Below are 18,503 nucleotides of genomic sequence, written 5' to 3'. Positions count from 1 at the left end.
ACAGAACAAATAGAGGAGTGTGAACTCTGATCACTCAGTAATACCCATACGATTCCTACGCATTTTGGAAGAGAATGAAATAAGTATGGTATTTGATTTCAGTGATTTTATAAAACAAAGGCTATGGAAATCCAGATACATTTGAAAACGCTCCGCATGCACACTTAAATTTTTTTAAGGATCTGCACAGCTGTGATTGGTTGTTACATTGTGAGGCAGCAGTTGCCATGACAGTACCCTGCCCCCGAGCGTGCAAATAAACACATGGAAAACATTAGAAATTCCAAATCTGAGATTGTAACATATCGCAGGTAATAGTTGGAATTTGAAATAAGTATTTCAGATGTTACATATAGTCTTAAATGAAGTTTTGAATTTAAAAACGTGTAGGAACACTGGATAAGCCATGGATTTTTAACCTACCTCACTGGAGAAGTAAATAAATCCTGCCTCAATGATCTGGTTGTTCCAGTGGTTTTTACCTCTTATTTGAGGTTAATGATTCCAATACACATAAATTAAGTTTAATTTTGTTTTTATTATATGTTAATTTTCAGAGTACATCGCAATGTACACGTATGAAAGTAGTGAGCAGGGTGACCTGACCTTCCAGCAGGGTGATGTCATTACGGTGCTGAAGAAAGAGGGAGATTGGTGGACAGGAACAGTAGGAGGCAAAACGGGCGTTTTCCCCTCCAATTACGTCAAGCCCAAGGACTCTGAGGTGAGACCGTCCACTCTGAATAAGGCTTCATTCAATACCGTTGCACATCACCGATAAATCTGGAGCCACAACTGTGTTGATAAAACAAACGTATGTGACCTAAAAACCGGTTATTTTCTTATAACTGCTCCTTATTTAATTATTATTACTTTATCATTAGTAAGTCAATGTTATTTCACCTTTATTCAAGTCATAAAAGTTTCTTTCACTGCTTTATCTTCAGGGTCTGGGACCTGCTGGGAAATCTGGAAGCTTGGGGAAAAAACCAGGTGAGTGTTAAACAGACGGATGCTATTGAACCGGGCTATTCAGGTAGTCCCAGAATTACGATGGTTCAACTTTTTCGATCTTACGATGACTGTAGCAATACGCAAAAAGTTTTACGCAGCAGGCAAATAAATAAATAAGCAGCGTATTTATGCAGTACGATATGTTGGGACGTTGCCAGCGGTCGACGGAGTTTTGCTAGGTTATGCACTTTAATGCATTATTAGCAAATTACAATATACTACCCCATCCCCCAGTCTTTAAAATTCCTGGGTAGGCTAGGCCATGTCTCGACTTACGATAGTTTCAAGTTACAATGGTGTCATTCTAATGCGTCTATCATAAGTCAGGGACTATTTATACTATTATTATCAGAATAATTTTTTTAATAGCAATAATTGTTTTTTTGTATGTCTTGTCTTTTTTTTTCTTTTAAAGCTAAATAATTTGCTGTTTTCTTCTTCTGCAGAGATTGCTCAGGTGATTGCCCCCTACACTGCCACTGGGCTAGAGCAGCTGACTCTAGCACCTGGCCAACTCATCCTCATTCGTAAAAAGAACCCGGGAGGCTGGTGGGAGGGAGAACTACAGGTTTGGATCTAAATAAATACACACACACACACACACACACACACACACTGTCTTTTTGTCCATTTGTCTGCACTTTTGTCTCTTTCTTATAGTCAAGTGCACTGCTGCTAAATTTTATTATAGTCAGCGCTATTATTCTATTGGTTGGCGTATGAATGTTGTTATGGTCAAGACCCCAACTACGTGAAACATGGTCATTATTGTCATATTGCTGTGTGACATTGCAATGGCATTAGAGTACAGTAAACCTAGCAGTCTTAATAGGATCTCATGTTCTAATGCCTAGTTCTTATTTCACATTGATCATAAGGAGAAACTTTATATAATAATAAAAATGTATCGCTTAGATGTTGTCAGAACGTACTTCACTGGCTAGATGCAAAGTCACAATCACACGCAAGCAATCATTTGCATACAGTTGCATAGAGAGTTCTCTGGAACCAGTGTTTTGTCGCACTGCATTATAACACAGTGCTAAGAAAAGTAGATATATATCTGTATAGAAAATGTTGGGTGAGCACGCACATTTTTTGTTTTGGTTTTCTTTTTTATTTACATAGTTTGAGAAAGAATGATCATACTGAATCATCTCACCATTTAGACCTTATACTAAATTTAACTCGATGAATTATAGAATCTCTGAGCAAGCACGCCGATAGATAGATAGATAGATAGATAGATAGATAGATAGATAGATAGATAGATAGATAGATAGATAGATAGATAGATAGATAGATAAAACTACTTGAAACATTTGGATATTTGAAATTTGTTTGATTTGTAGATACAGGGTATTAAATTGGAAAAAAGAAACAGCACAATTTTGTTCCTATAAATATAGTTATATTAAATTTAAATATAGTTTTACTGTCTTGTGTCTGAAAATTGATTGATGTCTTGTACTTTTTTAAACCTAGGCGAGAGGGAAGAAGCGCCAGATCGGCTGGTTCCCAGCTAATTATGTGAAACTCTTAAGCCCAAGCACCAGTAAGACCACGCCCACTGAACCAACTCCACCCAAACTGCCCACACCAAACGCAGGTACATACAAACTTAACTGGAATCCCAATGGACCTTTTTTATTATTATTATTATTATTATTATTATTATTATTATTATTATTATTATTATTTTCTCTTTAAGAATGAATCCTGCAGCAAAAACTATGAGTTCATATATGACAAAAATCAATGACAAATTTCATGGTGGGGGGGAGAAGAAATGGAAAACATAAAATTGCTTGTTGTTTTTTTTATTGACGCAGTTTATTATTATTAAAATTTGTGTTCAACATTTGAACATTTTACATTTTTAAAACAATTTCATAATTATTTAGATAATATTTTATAATATATAAAAATAAAATACATAAAATTAATGCAATAAACATTTTTATTATATTTAATTAATTAAGTAATTTGTTTAATTGTCAAAAATTAAGTAAAATGTATTAAATAGAAACATTTTATAAAATAGTTTACATTTGTTAGACCCCATTTGGGTAACGCAGACGTGAGTGTTTTAAATTTAATATTTAATTTTCTGAAGATATGATCTACTCAACTTTTCTGATTTCAGCATGTTTTAACAAATGTCTTCGTTCCTTCCCTTCTTCAATTATTTACACCCTTGATATGTGGAATTGTCAGGATTTTCTCATTTTAAGAGAAATTATTGAAGTTGAACATGAAACGAAAAACAATTCCTAGCGTTAGCCGCTATCCAGGAAGTTAGCACTATGATATTTTTTTTTTTTTTTAGTTTTTTGATGCATGCGCACAACAAATCGTATTTCCAGTACGGAGTGAGTAGCCACAGTGACACATCGTTAACTGTTGTAACTGTTGTTTTTTGGGGTTTTTTTTACAGCGCTTGCATTGTTGTTTTCAAGTTTAATAATTATTCAAATAAAAATAAAAAAACGCACTCAAATTGCAAAGCGGAGACTAAAACTTGCGATCGGACACTTAATACGCTCCTGAGGGAACTCAGGTTGTAACTATGTTGCGCACGTAAAAAGGATTTCGTTGCGAATACGTGTACAGTTACACCCCTAGTGTAGACACAAAACTGTATCTTAATGTTTACTTAAAAAAATTACAGGATAAAATTTGTATGTCTTGTTGTCACAATAACATGACGGTGATTTACATTTTACAAGTTTACAAGTCAAAGAGACAAAATGTATGCACCAAAACTGCAGATTGCAGTGTCTAGCTATAATATTCTATTAAATCATCGCAGAAAGTGTAGGTTAGTCTGCGTAATCTCTTTAACGCCTACGCTTTTGCTCTGTCTTTAAATTAAAGGTAGTGTAGTATTTAGAAATAATTAAAAGCTCATTGCAGCAATAGCACTTCTTTTATATCTGATATGATGAAGGCATCTTTACGCATCCTAATCTTATTTTTCAGGGTTAATAAACGTAATGTGATACAATGGTGATATTACATAGCAGTGGTGCAGATTTATAATAAACAGTTTTCACATGAATCGGTTTTATTATATTGGCTCCATATTTTATTTTATTTTATTTTTTTATTTTTTTAAACCACAGCCACATAAGCTGTTTGTTTGAAGTTCTGTATGAGGACAGATAAATCAGTTTTTGTTTGTTATACTGCTGTGAAATCAGGATGTAAAATAAAATTAATAAAATTGAATTTCTAGTCTACTGGAAAACCCACCAGCTATGTCTGACCTGTTAATCTGCACCTTCACAGGGCTTTATTTTCAGTCAACTCTCATTAGTGCCATGTAGATTAGTGGCTTTGTGATTTTAAAAAAAACAGAACAGGAATGAAACATTTGCGGCCCCAGCATTAAACCCTGTCTTCATCCTATGTTGATGTCTAAATGCTTTTTTTTTTTTTTTGTATAATTCTTTATAGTTTTGTATAATTCTTTATAGTTTTGTATAATTCATACTTTTGTTTAAAGTCAGAAGGGACTAATATGGGGTTAAGGTGTTTGGTTTACACGGAGAATTCATAAGAGTTGGCCTTCAAATGTGTGCTGTTTGTATGTTCAGTGTGCCAGGTGATCGGCATGTACGACTACACGGCTCAAAACGATGACGAGTTGCCCTTTGGGAAGGGACAGATCATTAATGTGCTGAGCAGAGAGGATCCTGATTGGTGGAAAGGCGAGCTGAACGGTTCCATTGGTCTCTTTCCTTCGAACTATGTCAAACTGACCACCGACACAGACCCCAGCCAGCAATGTAAGTATGAATAAATACTCTCTCTTTCTGTTTTTATTTTTAATTTTTTCCTTTTTTTTTTCTTCTTGTCTGTTTTCTTTCTCTTTCTAGTTATCGATGGCTTTGTTCTCACAGCAGGGCGAATCGGTTTTATTTTTAATTAGATGTGACCAAATCAGATTTGTTTGTTCGAACTGTAGTCCATTTGCTCGCATATCCATGCTGGTTGTTATGATAATGGCAGGTATGTATTACAGTGATTGTTCAGTTACGGTGTTAAAAATATTATTAAATCAGTAAATAAAAAATAAAAAAATGTTTACACAAATAAAGTGCAAGGTCCAGGCTCAGGTACTCAGGGATTTTTATTTTTTTTTTTTATTTTTTTTTTTTTTAACTTTAGGTTTGCTACTACAGTGCCCTTTAAAATGATTAGCACCCCTCCCCCAGTGAGCAAAAAATGTATTGTATAAAATAAAATGCATACAATAAAAATACTTTCCACACAGTCAACAGGAGAGATTAGTTGTGTATTTTATTTTGACACTTTATATCTCTTTAATTTAAACTAAATGAATTTTTTGCAGGTTTTATAAAAAAAAAAAAAAGATTTGTCAAGATCAATGCCACCTAAAGTATTTTGAATAAATTAACATAAAAATACATTCAGGAACCTGTTTTAGATATAAAACTTACTATTAAGGCCATATTTGGAACTGTTAAGAATTTGTCAGGACCCAGTTAATGGATGCTGGTGAAGGAAGGAAAGAGCTCGTAATCAATTTTTTTTTATTTTCCTGTACTTTTCCTGCGGATGCTTCAGAATCAGTTGAACTCTTAACTACAATCCAAAACATTTGAATACAATTTCAGTATTTAAATCGTGGACATCTGCATACGTTCTTCAAAGGTGCCAATCATCCTATAGGGCACTGAATGTATTGATCTATATTTTTCCTAACTTTCAGACTCTCTACACATCGAATCACAGGGACAAAAACACATCATTTTAAAGGAAGAAAAAAAAAAAAATCTCAACTCGGACTGTAGAAACTACTTCCTATGCCAGAATGAGCTCTCTGTCTGAACACAGCCATTATCTCTGTCTTTATCATACTCCGTTCCTCTACTTTCACACACTAATTCTCTCGATCCTGCCCACTGTAAACACTGATGACATCATGTTTTGTAATAAAAGAAATTATAAATTTGTTTGGACGATTCACTTTCCCCCAAAGGATGTAAGACTTTATTAAAAACGTTTTAGATTTCTGTAAGGAATGTTCTTAACTCGTTAATTTGCAACGTTATGGTTTAATGGGTTTAAAGAATTACCCTGACCTTTATAGAGGGTCGGCTTATGTTTATGCCCGTGTCTGATCCTCTTCCCCACCCACACTAACAATCCCACTTCCCTCCTGTCTGCTGCATCTCCTCATTTGCATGTTGTATAGTGTAAATGTGTAGTCTCTCTTCGTCTCTCTCTCTGTCTCTCTTTAAGTCTTCACACCTGCATGCTGTGTTGTCTTGTAAGACCTCCTGTGTTCATTCTTAGTCGTCCAAGCTTGTACTGTTTGCACATTGTGGTTCTTAGTTCATTTTCCTTTTTTTTTTTCTTTTTTTTTTTTTTTCAACCTGATTTCTTTTTTGTTTGTTTGTTTGTTTGTTTTTTACTTAGTTTTTTTGCTTATGTGCTGTGTTTTCCTCTTTCTAGGATTCTTATGTTGCCCATTTCCCACTCAGCCTTGAAAGTCCTCAAAGCGACCCACTATCCCCTATACACTGCCCAGCGGGATGATGGGAGATGGAACCCCTCACATTGGTCATGTGACTGCCCTCTCAGCTGGCTTTGTGGCCAGAAGAAACGAATCCCGATTACTGCAGAAAGCGCAGTTGTTAAGATCAGTATTCAGAACCGTAGACACTCACAAAAGAAAAAAAAAAAGAAAGGAAAAAAAATAAATAAATAAATAAATAAATATATATATATATATATATATATATATATATATATATATATATATATATATATATATATATATATATATATATATATTAATTATTGCCAAGCAGCATTCTTTGCATTTAAACAGAATGCTTGATGCTAATAATAAATAAAATCTTTAACACTGAATAAATTAACAGTGTGGAAATATCTATGGACTATAACCATATGTGTGGTTGCTGGATAGTGGGTCCTTTTGTGGCTTTCTGTGATCTTATTCTGTAGCTTCGCTAATGAAATTCAAATCACAACCATTTAACGTTAGGCTCCTCCTACCATTTGGTGTTAAGCGCCGCCCACTCACTAACAGTTGCCTTTTTTTTTGCTCTTCCCAAGCCCCAGCCCCTTCCCCCTCATTGGCCCCACAGCACCACAGAAAGACCCACTATTCATGTATGGTGACCTGGTAAACATATACATATGTGTCATAACTGACCTGTATCTTATCATACCTGTCATACAAACTCAAGTGGGTTTACGACACCACATATTTGAATTATTTTTTTTTTATGGTTAATATGTATTTCTTTTCCTTTTATTCATGTCTGTTGATCAAAGTAAGTAAAACTCTTTGATTAAAAACACAACAGGACCCGAGTATCGGTCATGAAGATGGCCCTCATGGCTGTTGTGTGTATTATTAATAAAAGACGTAGGTGCTGTCAGTGATTTTGATGGGCAGGATGGGACTTCTTTATTCATCCAATCACATGCATCCGTGTCATTGTTTGTCACATGCTCATACCCAAGCATTGGTTGTTTGCATTGTTGCTCATTAGTTGTTGGTTTTTTTTTTGTGTGTGTGTGTGTTTTCACTGTTTTGTTCAGTTCATTTCTTTTACAGTGTTGTGTGACATGGTTGATAAACTGGTGTTTCAAACCAAATACTGCACAACTGCCACTTAGCAAGAATGGTACAGCATGTATGTATACGAGTATACACACAGAGACACACTTTATGTTGGATATGTAAAGACCGCAGTCTCCCCATTGAGGCTTCAACATGTTCATTTCTTGTAGAATTGTTTGGCGGTGTAGATCGAATAGTTTTGTATCTATACTTCCCTCTGTTTATATACACTTGATTTTTTTTTTCGGATTTATTTTTGGATCGCAGAGGTCGGGTCGAACTTGTGTGTGAAGTTGCTTAAACGGCTACATTCTATTTTTATAACGATAAGAAACTGTAACTCTGTAACGCAAATGAACATTCTTATGAAGTGTGAGCCCCACCGTCAGAAACACAAGCGAACTAATAATGATGTAGAAACATGACACTTAATTACTAATGTCAAATGGTAATGAATTAAAAATGTTTACAGCTGATAAAGGGGTGTAATGGTAAAAGACGTCTTTAGGCTTGTAAACCCTTGTTTGTTTGTTTGTTTGTTTGTTTTTTCTTCAGCTTATTAAGAAAGGCATGACATTAATTTATGCTTAAAACTTTATTGTACTGGTTGTACCATATCAACTCTGATTTTTTTGGTTGCTTGTTTTGTATCACATGGCAGTATTGTAATATCTTTTAAAGTGGATGAACTGAAAATGTCACTTCTGTTATCAGTCTAATGGGATTTTTGTTTTATTTTCTCTCACCACCTCGTTTTTGTTGTTGTTTTTTCCCCCTCCTAGTGTAAAAGTATTAAAGTATGCTGCTTACTATAGACTCTTTGGATTTGTCCATCATGTCCTTAATCTCTATTCAACTTGGAGTTTTTTTTATTTTTATTTTTTTGGTACACATGAAAGAACTTGGACTCTGGAAGCACAACAGGCTTCTCATACGATTTCACATCATACTGTTCAGGAAATCCGTTTCGGTTTTTCTTTGGTTTTCAACACTCGGGACAACAAAATCCAAAACCGTTGCACTTGGAGAAATGCAGCATTTTATGAAACAAGTAAATCGATTGAATGTACAACTGAAAGTCATATCCGATCCTTAGCTTTAATAAAAGTGGCATGTTATGTTTATAGAAAATAACGTGTAACCATTAAAGAACTCCATGGCAATGGTGCACTTGTGTACTTTCTTTATTCTATTTTTCTTTATTCTATTAAACCAAACTGTGGTGGTGTTTTTGCTTTTGCTTGATTGTGTATCTCTATTCAGCCTATTGTAAGCACTTGCATTTGATTTTGTATTTTATCTTGACACAATATACCATATAATATTGCTGTATTAAGAATGATATATGAGAGAAACTTGAAGCTAAACATTTATTTGTGGTAGACACAGATTTCAGGCTAACGTAAGATTTCAGTACAGTACTCCGAGAAGATGCCAGTAGTGACCTTTACCCTGTCTGCAGGGTGTGCTGACCTCCACCTGCTCGATATGTTGACCCCGATGGAGAGGAAAAGGCAAGGCTACATCCATGAGCTCATCATCACAGAGGAGAACTACGTCAACGACCTGCAGTTAGTCACTGAGGTAAGATCTTGTGTATTCTGAAAGTTATGCAAATGAGCTCGTAAGCTGTAATAACTCGGGTAGACTTGTGAAATCACATTGGGCATCTGTCATCATAATTACAGTGCTTACAAGAGGACAACTGTATTCTTATTCCAGATGTTACAAATTTTATTATACTTCCATCTACACTATAGATTTGCATCTTTTGAGACATTTTGAAGCAAACCAATTACATCTTTCTGAACTCCTGCACAACACTCTGAGGAAAGCACTTTTTGCCCACTTTTTTATACAGTAGTTCATGACCATCCGTAATTGGTTAGAGTGTCTATAGCATCATCAGGAAACATCCATCAGTCTTCATTTTTTTCCCCGTCTTCTCTTTTCTCTCAAACTCCCAGTGTTTTGATTTTCTCTGTCCTACTTTAAATTCATTTTTTACTTGCCACCTTTTCTCCATGTTACTTTTCAAATTCTTTCACTCTACTTTATATTCTCTTTTTCCCCCATTCTTGAGTCCTTCTTTTTGTTCTTCCTCTCCTTCCGTTTCATCCTTCCTCTATTCAGCCGTCCTTTCATTCCATTCTTTCCACTGCATTTCTTCCTGTTTCTTGCTCTTGTGGTTGAAAACCTGCCTCTTTTTTTCCTTACTGTTTCAGCTCCTAGCTCATTCAGTCCTGTAAGAGCGTGCATACACCATTCGTATACAAATTTACTTAGGACTTGTAACACCTACACTGATCAGGCAAAACATTATGACCCCTGTTTAATGTTGTGTTGGTTCCCCTTTTGCTGCCAAAACAGTTCTGAACCCGTCGAGCATCAACAGCATTAACTTATTTTTGAGCTACAGGAGCTGGTCCGTTGGATCGGACCACACGGACCAGCCTTCGCTCCCCACATCAATGAGCCTTGGCTGCAAATGACCCTGTCTGATTATGAGGATGTTGAAGAGCTGATGTTGTGGAGATGCTCTGACAGTCATCTAGACATCACAATTTGGCCCTTGTAAAACTCAAATCCTTACGCTTGCATATTTTTCCTGCTACTATCACGTCAACTTTGAAGACAAAATGTTTACTTGCTGCCTGATATATCCCATAATATATCCACTAACTGGTGTCATGATGATGAGATAATCAATGTTTTTCCACTTTACCTGTCATAATGTTTCCATGTCATAATCTTTTGCCTGATCGTTGTATATTGGAGTAATTGTTTCTGCTCTTTATGCCTCTCAGACCTTCCAGAAACCTCTGCTGGAGTCAGAGTTGCTGACTGAGAAAGAGGTGGCCATGATCTTTGTTAACTGGAAGGAGCTCATCATGTGCAACATCAAACTGCTGAAGTATGATCTCTGCTGCTTCATCATTAACTTATGAATCTTTCATCTTAAATCGGCATCTTAAATATGCAGTAGTGTGGGGTCTCCAAGAGCATTTAGATTCAGATATGTTTTTATATCAGAGGTGTATAATTGTGGTTGAGAACATTTCATAGATTTTTGTTCTGGAAAAGCTTTTTAAACCTGGTCTTTAAGTTATTTGAATTAGGGGTGTTTAAGGACAGAAGACTCATGTGTACTGTGTTATTAAATGAAGAATTCTGCAAGTCTTTTCCTGTTATTGATACCCTAATAATATACTAGAACCACAAAGAGTAGTGTTATTTCAAACATCCTTCAAAACCTTTGTTTCTTGTCTACTTTCTTACACTGCAAAGGAGATACTGACGGATATGTATTTTTTTTTTCTCTCCTGCAGGGCATTGCGGGTAAGAAAGAAGATGTCGGGCGAACGCATGCCTGTAAAGATGATTGGTGACATACTAACAGCCCAACTACCCCACATGCAGCCCTACATCCGCTTCTGCAGCTGTCAGCTCAACGGTGCTACTCTCATCCAGCAGAAGACAGGACGAGGTGCCCGATTTCAAGGACTTTGTTAAGGTAAACGCAAACTGGCTTGCAGGCTGGCATGTCATTTAAATGTCCTTATAGCAGAAATCAGTCAATTACCTCATGGTAAAATGTCTATTTTGCCAATTTTTTGGTAAAAACACTAAATGTAAGTGTGTTTGTGTGTTACAGAGGCTGGCCATGGATCCTCGGTGTAAAGGAATGCCTTTGTCGAGTTTCCTTCTCAAGCCCATGCAGAGAGTCACCCGCTATCCTCTTATCATCAAAAATGTAAGAAAACATACAGCTAAGAATTTAACAATCTGCTCTACATTGTTATTGTGCAACATTCTTTCTGTTTGATTCGCTGCATACTACTGATTGTGCAGTTCATTTGGGGGGGAATTCCTTCTGAAAAAATAAACCAGCTTCTTCTTATTCAGTCAGAAATCTCTATCTATCTATCTATCTATCTATCTATCTATCTATCTATCTATCTATCTATCTATCTATCTATCTATTCATCTATCTATCTATCTATCTATCTATCTATCTATCTATCTATCTATCTATCTATCTATCTATCTATCCCCTCTCTCCTTTCTTTTCCTGTCTGTCTGTCTTGCCCCTCTCTCCTTTCCTATCTATCTGTCTGTCTGTCTGTCTATCTTGCCCCTCTTTCCTTGTCTGTCTGTCTGTCTGTCTGTCTATCTTGCCCCTCTCTCCTTGTCTGTCTGTCTGTCTGTCTATCTATCTTGCCCCTCTCTCCTTGTCTGTCTGTCTGTCTATCTATCCATCCATCCATCCATCCACCCACCCACACCTCATTACATTGTGTATTGCTGCATTACTGTTTATAATTCCTGATCCCGATTAGATTCTGGAAAACACTCCAGAAAGCCACCCGGACCACAGCCACTTGCGGCAGGCTCTGGAGAAGGCTGAGGAACTCTGCTCACAGGTGAACGAGGGCGTGCGTGAGAAGGAGAACTCTGATCGCCTGGAGTGGATACAAGCACATGTGCAGTGTGAGGGGCTGTCTGAGGTGAGTAGGATTATTTCTATAATGTCAGACCTTGATTGTGTGTATATCAGCTCGTGAGAAGAGGTACTGGTAGACCCGTATATTTAATCCCTATATACACTGAGCAGGCAATATTATTCAGGCATTATGACCACTTGCTTAATATTGTGTTGGCCCCTATTTTGCTGCCAAAACAATTCTGAACCCGTCGAGCATTAACAGCATGAACTTCTCAGCAGTTTGAGCTACAGGAGCTCGTCTGTTGGATCGGACCACACGCTCCAGCCTTCGCTCCCCACGTGCATCAGTGAGCCACGGCCACCCATGACCCTGTCGCCAGTTTACCACTGTTCCTACCTTGGACCACTTTTGATAGATACTGACCACTGCAGATCAGGAACATCCCACAAGAGCTGCAGTTATGGAGATGCTCTGACCCAGTTGTCTAACCATCACAATTTGGACCTTGTGAAACTGAAACCTTTACGCTTGCCCATTTTTCCTGCTTCCAACACGTCATCTTTGAGGACAAATGGTTCTTGTTGCCTAATATACCCCATAATATTTTCACTAACAGGTCCCATGATGATCAGATAATCAGTGTTATTCACTTCACCACTCACAATGTCATAATTTTATGCACAATCGGTGTAAGTCAGGTCCATAAGTATCTTGTGAAGACAGTGATGGAATTAATTTTTGCCTCTGTACTTTACCACCATGGATTTAAAATGATGTGATTGAAGTTTATACTGTCAGCTTTAATTGATTTTTATCATCATTATTACATTAACATGAATTACATTTTCTTTTTTAGACAGTATCTGAAAACAGTGTCCGAATACTTATGGACAGACTCAAGGTTTTGACATAATGTTTGATTGCCTTTGTTTCAGCAACTGGTATTTAACTCTGTGACCAACTGCCTGGGACCTCGCAAGTTCCTGCACAGCGGAAAGCTCTACAAGGCCAAGAGCAACAAAGAGCTTTATGGCTTCCTCTTTAACGACTTCCTGCTCTTGACGCAGGTCATCAGGCCACTGGGTTCCTCGGTTTCCGACAAAGTGTTCAGCACCAAGTCTCATCTGCAGTATCGCATGTATAAAACGGTATGGTTTTGGGATCTTGCCAGTATTACCATGCAGTTGTCCTTAGAAGTGCTGCTGTCGAGTGACTAATGTCTACTATAGTATTAAAGCAGGTTTCCCCAAACTAAACGTAGTTATTAATAGAGGTCAATGCGCCGATAGTTGATTGCTGAAACTCACGGCTATCAGAAAATCTACATACCGATAGTTTTTCCGGCCTCCCGTCCACTGTCATTATGAGAGCGGCCCCTGGAGGCGAATCAAAAATAAATATCATTTATTATTTCTAATTTATTATTAATATAATTATATTTATTATTAAATATATATATATTTTTTTTTTTTTTTTTTTTTTTTTTGGTGTAATAAAGTTCAGTAATATTTTATATGGAATTTTATTTTATGTTTATTTTTATATCCAGAATCATTTTTAAAAACTATTAGTTGATTCATCGGTCCGAACCTAGCTATTGGTATCAGTAGAATCTACTATCAGTCGATTTATTCAAAATAACCTAATTTTTAATTAGATCCATCCACAATCCAAATACGCATACGTAAGTAAATGTTTAGATTTTAATAGCAATGAATATGAAATAATTTAATTGTAATAATGCTCTTTTAATTGACTATATCTCTTGGAAATTCATGCTCATTTCTCTGTACAGTGCATAACAAAATAATAAACTCATCTGGCTTTAGGAGGCATAATTAATTATTTTAAATACATTTAAAATCACTTAAATCTCCACACTAATACTGGTAGTCAATCCAGCCCAAGTCAGTTTCTGCTACAGACCAAGCATGCTGTTGGGGGAAAAAAATCAAGGGTTTAAATCTCATCCTAGACAATTTTTCTCTCACCTTCATGCTGGTGTTTAGGTTTGGCCTGCTTCTAGCTTCTTATATAAAAAAGCAAATTTCTTTTGGGATCTACTACACTAAGGATTTGATTTGCCTGTCTATGACTGATCTCTTGGTTTTTACAGCCCATTTTCCTGAATGAGGTTCTGGTGAAGCTCCCTACAGATCCCTCTGGAGACGAGCCCATCTTTCATATATCACACATAGACAGGGTGTACACCATACGGGCGGAGAGCATCAATGAGAGGTACACACACACACACACACAGACATGCATGCATATTATTAAAAATGTATCTGAACTGCAGTGTAGGACGGCAAATCACACAACCAGCCGAGATTTGTTCTTGATGCTTGGTTCAAGAAAGAAAAAGAACAAAAACCAAACTAATTCCACCAAAGTTTGTTTCACCAATAGACTTTTAAACATTTAGTAATTAATCTGTGCTGATTGGCTGAGATCTGATATCTGATTCTTCCTCGCAGGACTGCATGGGTGCAGAAGATCAAGGCTGCCTCTGAGCTCTTTATTGAAACAGAGAAGAAGAAAAGGGAGAAAGCTTATCTGGGTGAGTTGTGTGTTATGTTAGTGTTAAGTCAAATATAACTGGACCATAGTGTCTGCAATCTGCTGTATTTGTTAACAGTTCTGAGCCTTGTACATGTTTAGTTTTTGCTAAATTGCTAAATTATATAAATTCATAACCATAGACCATTAATCCTAGTTAAATGACTTAGGATGAACTGGTTATGATGTACTCATACCTTTTAAAATAGTCTACATTTTGTTATAAAAACAAGTCACACACAATTTTACATTTCCTTTAACCCCCCCAAGGCTACCGTACATTTCTATGACATCATTGAGATATGTTACATTAAAGACAGAGACAGGTGATTAAAAACAAACTAATGCAAACTGTTCATCGAACAGACACTGAATAGTGAAATCTCTGTGTGCGTGTGTGTGTGTGTGTGTGTGTGTGTGTGTGTGTAGTTCGGTCTCAGAGAGCTACAGGCATTGGAAGGCTGATGGTCAACATTGTAGAAGGAATTGAGTTGAAACCCTGCCGCTCTCATGGTAGGAACCTCTCTCCTCTATCTCTCTTTCCATCGCTTTCTCTCTTTTCATCTCTTTCTCTCTTTCCATCTCTACTCTGTCTTACTTTCCATCTCTTTCTTTCTCCCTTTTATCTCTCCTCTGTCTCTTTCCATCTCTCTCTTTCTCAATTTTTATCTCTCCTCTTTCTCTCTTTCCATCTCTCCTGTCTCTCTTTCCATTTCTATTTTCCTTTATTTCTTTTAATCTCTCCTCTGTCTCTCTTTCTATCTCTCTACATCTCTCTATTTCCAGCTCTCTTTTCATCTCTCTTTTTTGCTCTCTTTCCACCTCTTTCTCCTCTATCTATTTAATGCTAATTGCTCTGTCTTTTGGTGTTGCTACTGTTTGTGTAAAGTGTGTGTGTGTGTGTGTGTGTGTGTGTGTGTGTGTGTGTTTAGGTAAGAGTAATCCATACTGTGAGGTGACAATGGGATCACAATGCCACATCACTAAGACAATGCAGGACACACTAAATCCCAAGTGGAACTCTAACTGCCAGTTTTTTATCAAGGACCTGGAACAGGATGTTCTGTGTATAACTGTGTTTGAAAGGGACCAGTTCTCTCCAGATGGTGAGCTGCACACATATATAACCACATATATAAGTGACATGATTGTATCTCTAATCTACTTACTATCCATAATCCCCATTTATAATCTATTACTTCTTACTACCGTTAGATTAGATTAACATTTCGAGAGAAATGCAAATGTAGTTGAATGTAGTTTTTTTTTTTTTTTTTACTTATGCTTTAAGAGATGGTACACTTTTCACTTTACATTCAGTATTATGTTTTTTTTTGTTTGTTTTGTTTGTTTGATGTTTAAATGTTTTAAAATGTTTCGTTTACCTGAAGTACTTCACAGTTACAATTGGCATAAAATGAATGTTTTAAGTACAGGAGCATCTCCCTTCTGTACATTCTTTTCTAATAAATGGAAACCAAATTATATTAGTCTCCTCACCCCTTTTTTTTTATTTATGTTTTTATTTTTTTGCTGATCCATGCCTCAAAAAACATAATGTGATTCGAACCAAGAGTTTTGTGATCCGTTGCACCACTACTTTATACACTATGGACAAAAGTTTGTGGACACCTAACCATAGAATCGTATGTGCTTTTCAAGCATCCTATTCCACATTCAGTCCCCATTTGCTGTTAGAATAATTTCTGGGAAGATGTTCCACTAGATTATGTGTGCTTGTGGCGGTTTGTGCTCATTCATCCACAAGGGTGTTAGTAAAGTCAGATACTGGTGTAGGTGAGTTGAGGAGGTCTGGGGTGCAGTCAGCCCCCAGTGCCATTCGTCCCAAAGATGTTCAATAGGGCCTGAGCTCTAAAGCAAGATCTTCCACTATAATGGAGCTGGCTTTGTGCATTGTCATGCTGGAACAGGTTTGGATCTTCTCATATGAAGGGAAAGTTTTGTTTCCACACACAAAGAGATCCTTTACAACTTTGTGGTAACAGTTTGGGGAAGAACCAAATGGCTAAAAAAGTCAGGTGTCTGAATTTCTTTATCCATATAGTGTATTTAAATATTTACAGCATCCGTTATCTGAACCATCAGTTTTTTAAATTGATCTAATACGGTGCAATCTCTATTTGAATGATATTTTAATTAAATAGAAATAATTATTTTCTTCTCTTTGTGTGTGTACAGATTTCCTGGGCAGGACAGAGATTCGTCTGGCGGACATTAAAAAGGATCAGGGTTCAAAAGGTCCGATCACTAAGAGGCTTCTTTTACACGAGGTCCCTACAGGAGAGATAGTGGTCAGACTCGACCTTCAGCTGTTTGACGAACCCTGACCCTCGTGAACTTCCGCCACGCTAGATTCCATAAATCCTCCTGTACTGTGTTACCAGCCTAATGTGACAATCCTACACCACGTGTGTGTGCGTGTGCGCGTGTGTTAGAGAGAGAGGAAGTACAAGGGGATGGTTGTCGGTCTCTGCGTAAGCTGTAAAAGTCTTCTTTCAGTTTTCTCTTCTTTTTTTTTCTTTTTTTTTTATAATTTATAGATGTATATTTAAGGGATACTCCAGCGTTTCTCAGCTGAACATCTATCCACAGTGTGTGTAGTAAAAGTGGATGAATCACAACAAAAGTCTGGTACATTTCTGTGCAGTGAGAAAACAAAAAAAACACATTTACACAAAACATCTATAATGGACATGTGTGAAGGTGTAAAATGACTGACTATGAGACACAAATTCAAAACCACAGCCACTGGAGTCTGACAGTTAATGTTGCAAGTACAATATAGAGATAATATTCACGTTGTAGCATGAATGTGCTTAATGAAGACAATGTTGGAGTAGAAGAGCTACAGAGCCTTGACTTTAACCCCACTGAACACATTTGGGATGAACTGGAACGTTGACTGCACCCCAGACCTCACACTAATGCTCTTGTAGCTAAAAGTCCCTACAGTTAAACACTAGAATCAAATGGAACGCTTCCCCAGAAGTGTGAGAAATACAATGGGCCAAATTGTGATGGTTAGACGAATGGGTCAGAGCATCTCCGAAACATCAGCTTTTGTGGGATGTTCCTGGTCTGCAGTGCTCAGTATCCATTAAACGTGCTCCAATGAAGGAACAGTGGTGAACCGGCGACAGGGTCATGGGCGGCCAAGGCTCACTGATGCACCTGGGGAGCGAAGGCTGATCCGTGTGGTCCGATCCAACAGACGAGCTCCTATATCTCAAATTGCTGAAGAAGTTCATGCAGTTAATGATCTACAAATCAGGACTATTTTGGCAGCAAAAGGGGACCAACACAATATTAGGCAGGTGGTTATAATGTTGTGTCTGATCAGTGTATTTGCTGTATTATAACAGCAAAGTGGGAGTAAATCTTCAATCCGGATTACAGCAAATTTAATGGTCAGGTGCCATTGGGCAATGTATCGTTTCCTAAGCAGGTACAAACACAATAAATAGCAAAAGTGTACTGGAATGATGATGCTGAGGTTGAGGAACTTTAAATGAGGGCTTTCCATTCAAGCCTATGTACTTTTTTATTTATTTAACTGTTAGACAGGAGTTATAGTATAGTAGGGTTTTTAGTTTTTCCTCTGAAATACAGGTTTAGAGCAATAAGAATATAAAGACAGTGTCTATTACACAGAACTACAAATTACTAAACAGATGTACAGCACTTAGAAATAGCTTTAAGTTAGTCATGATTTGAGTTATTTCTTTATTTTTTGTTCTTTTCTCACTACAGTGAAATGTAAAATTCAGATCTGAAGTACTCCTTTAGAGTTTACAGATTTGGTGGATGGATATTATGATGTAAAATGCTGGATTATT

General features: G+C 36.8%; 1 protein-coding gene across 1 annotated transcript in view; it reads left to right on the top strand.

The window, feature by feature from the left end:
* itsn1 (intersectin 1 (SH3 domain protein)) overlaps positions 1-17,798 on the top strand; it is a 56,192-nt gene extending 38,394 nt beyond the window's left edge. The window contains 17 exon segments of the mRNA XM_046837310.1: positions 558-724; positions 948-993; positions 1,461-1,582; positions 2,500-2,623; positions 4,614-4,805; positions 9,102-9,223; positions 10,447-10,553; positions 10,969-11,119; positions 11,121-11,153; positions 11,295-11,393; positions 11,980-12,147; positions 13,023-13,235; positions 14,204-14,325; positions 14,565-14,647; positions 15,076-15,159; positions 15,579-15,752; positions 16,846-17,798. Of these exon segments, the coding sequence (XP_046693266.1) occupies positions 558-724; positions 948-993; positions 1,461-1,582; positions 2,500-2,623; positions 4,614-4,805; positions 9,102-9,223; positions 10,447-10,553; positions 10,969-11,119; positions 11,121-11,153; positions 11,295-11,393; positions 11,980-12,147; positions 13,023-13,235; positions 14,204-14,325; positions 14,565-14,647; positions 15,076-15,159; positions 15,579-15,752; positions 16,846-16,994 (2,156 nt within the window). The 3' untranslated portion in view covers positions 16,995-17,798.
* The last annotated feature ends 705 nt before the right edge of the window (positions 17,799-18,503 follow it).

The sequence above is a fragment of the Silurus meridionalis genome, chromosome 24 (genome assembly GCF_014805685.1).
Source record: "Silurus meridionalis isolate SWU-2019-XX chromosome 24, ASM1480568v1, whole genome shotgun sequence".
In the NCBI taxonomy this organism is placed as follows: domain Eukaryota; kingdom Metazoa; phylum Chordata; class Actinopteri; order Siluriformes; family Siluridae; genus Silurus; species Silurus meridionalis.
This window is presented reverse-complemented; position numbering and strand designations above follow the sequence as displayed.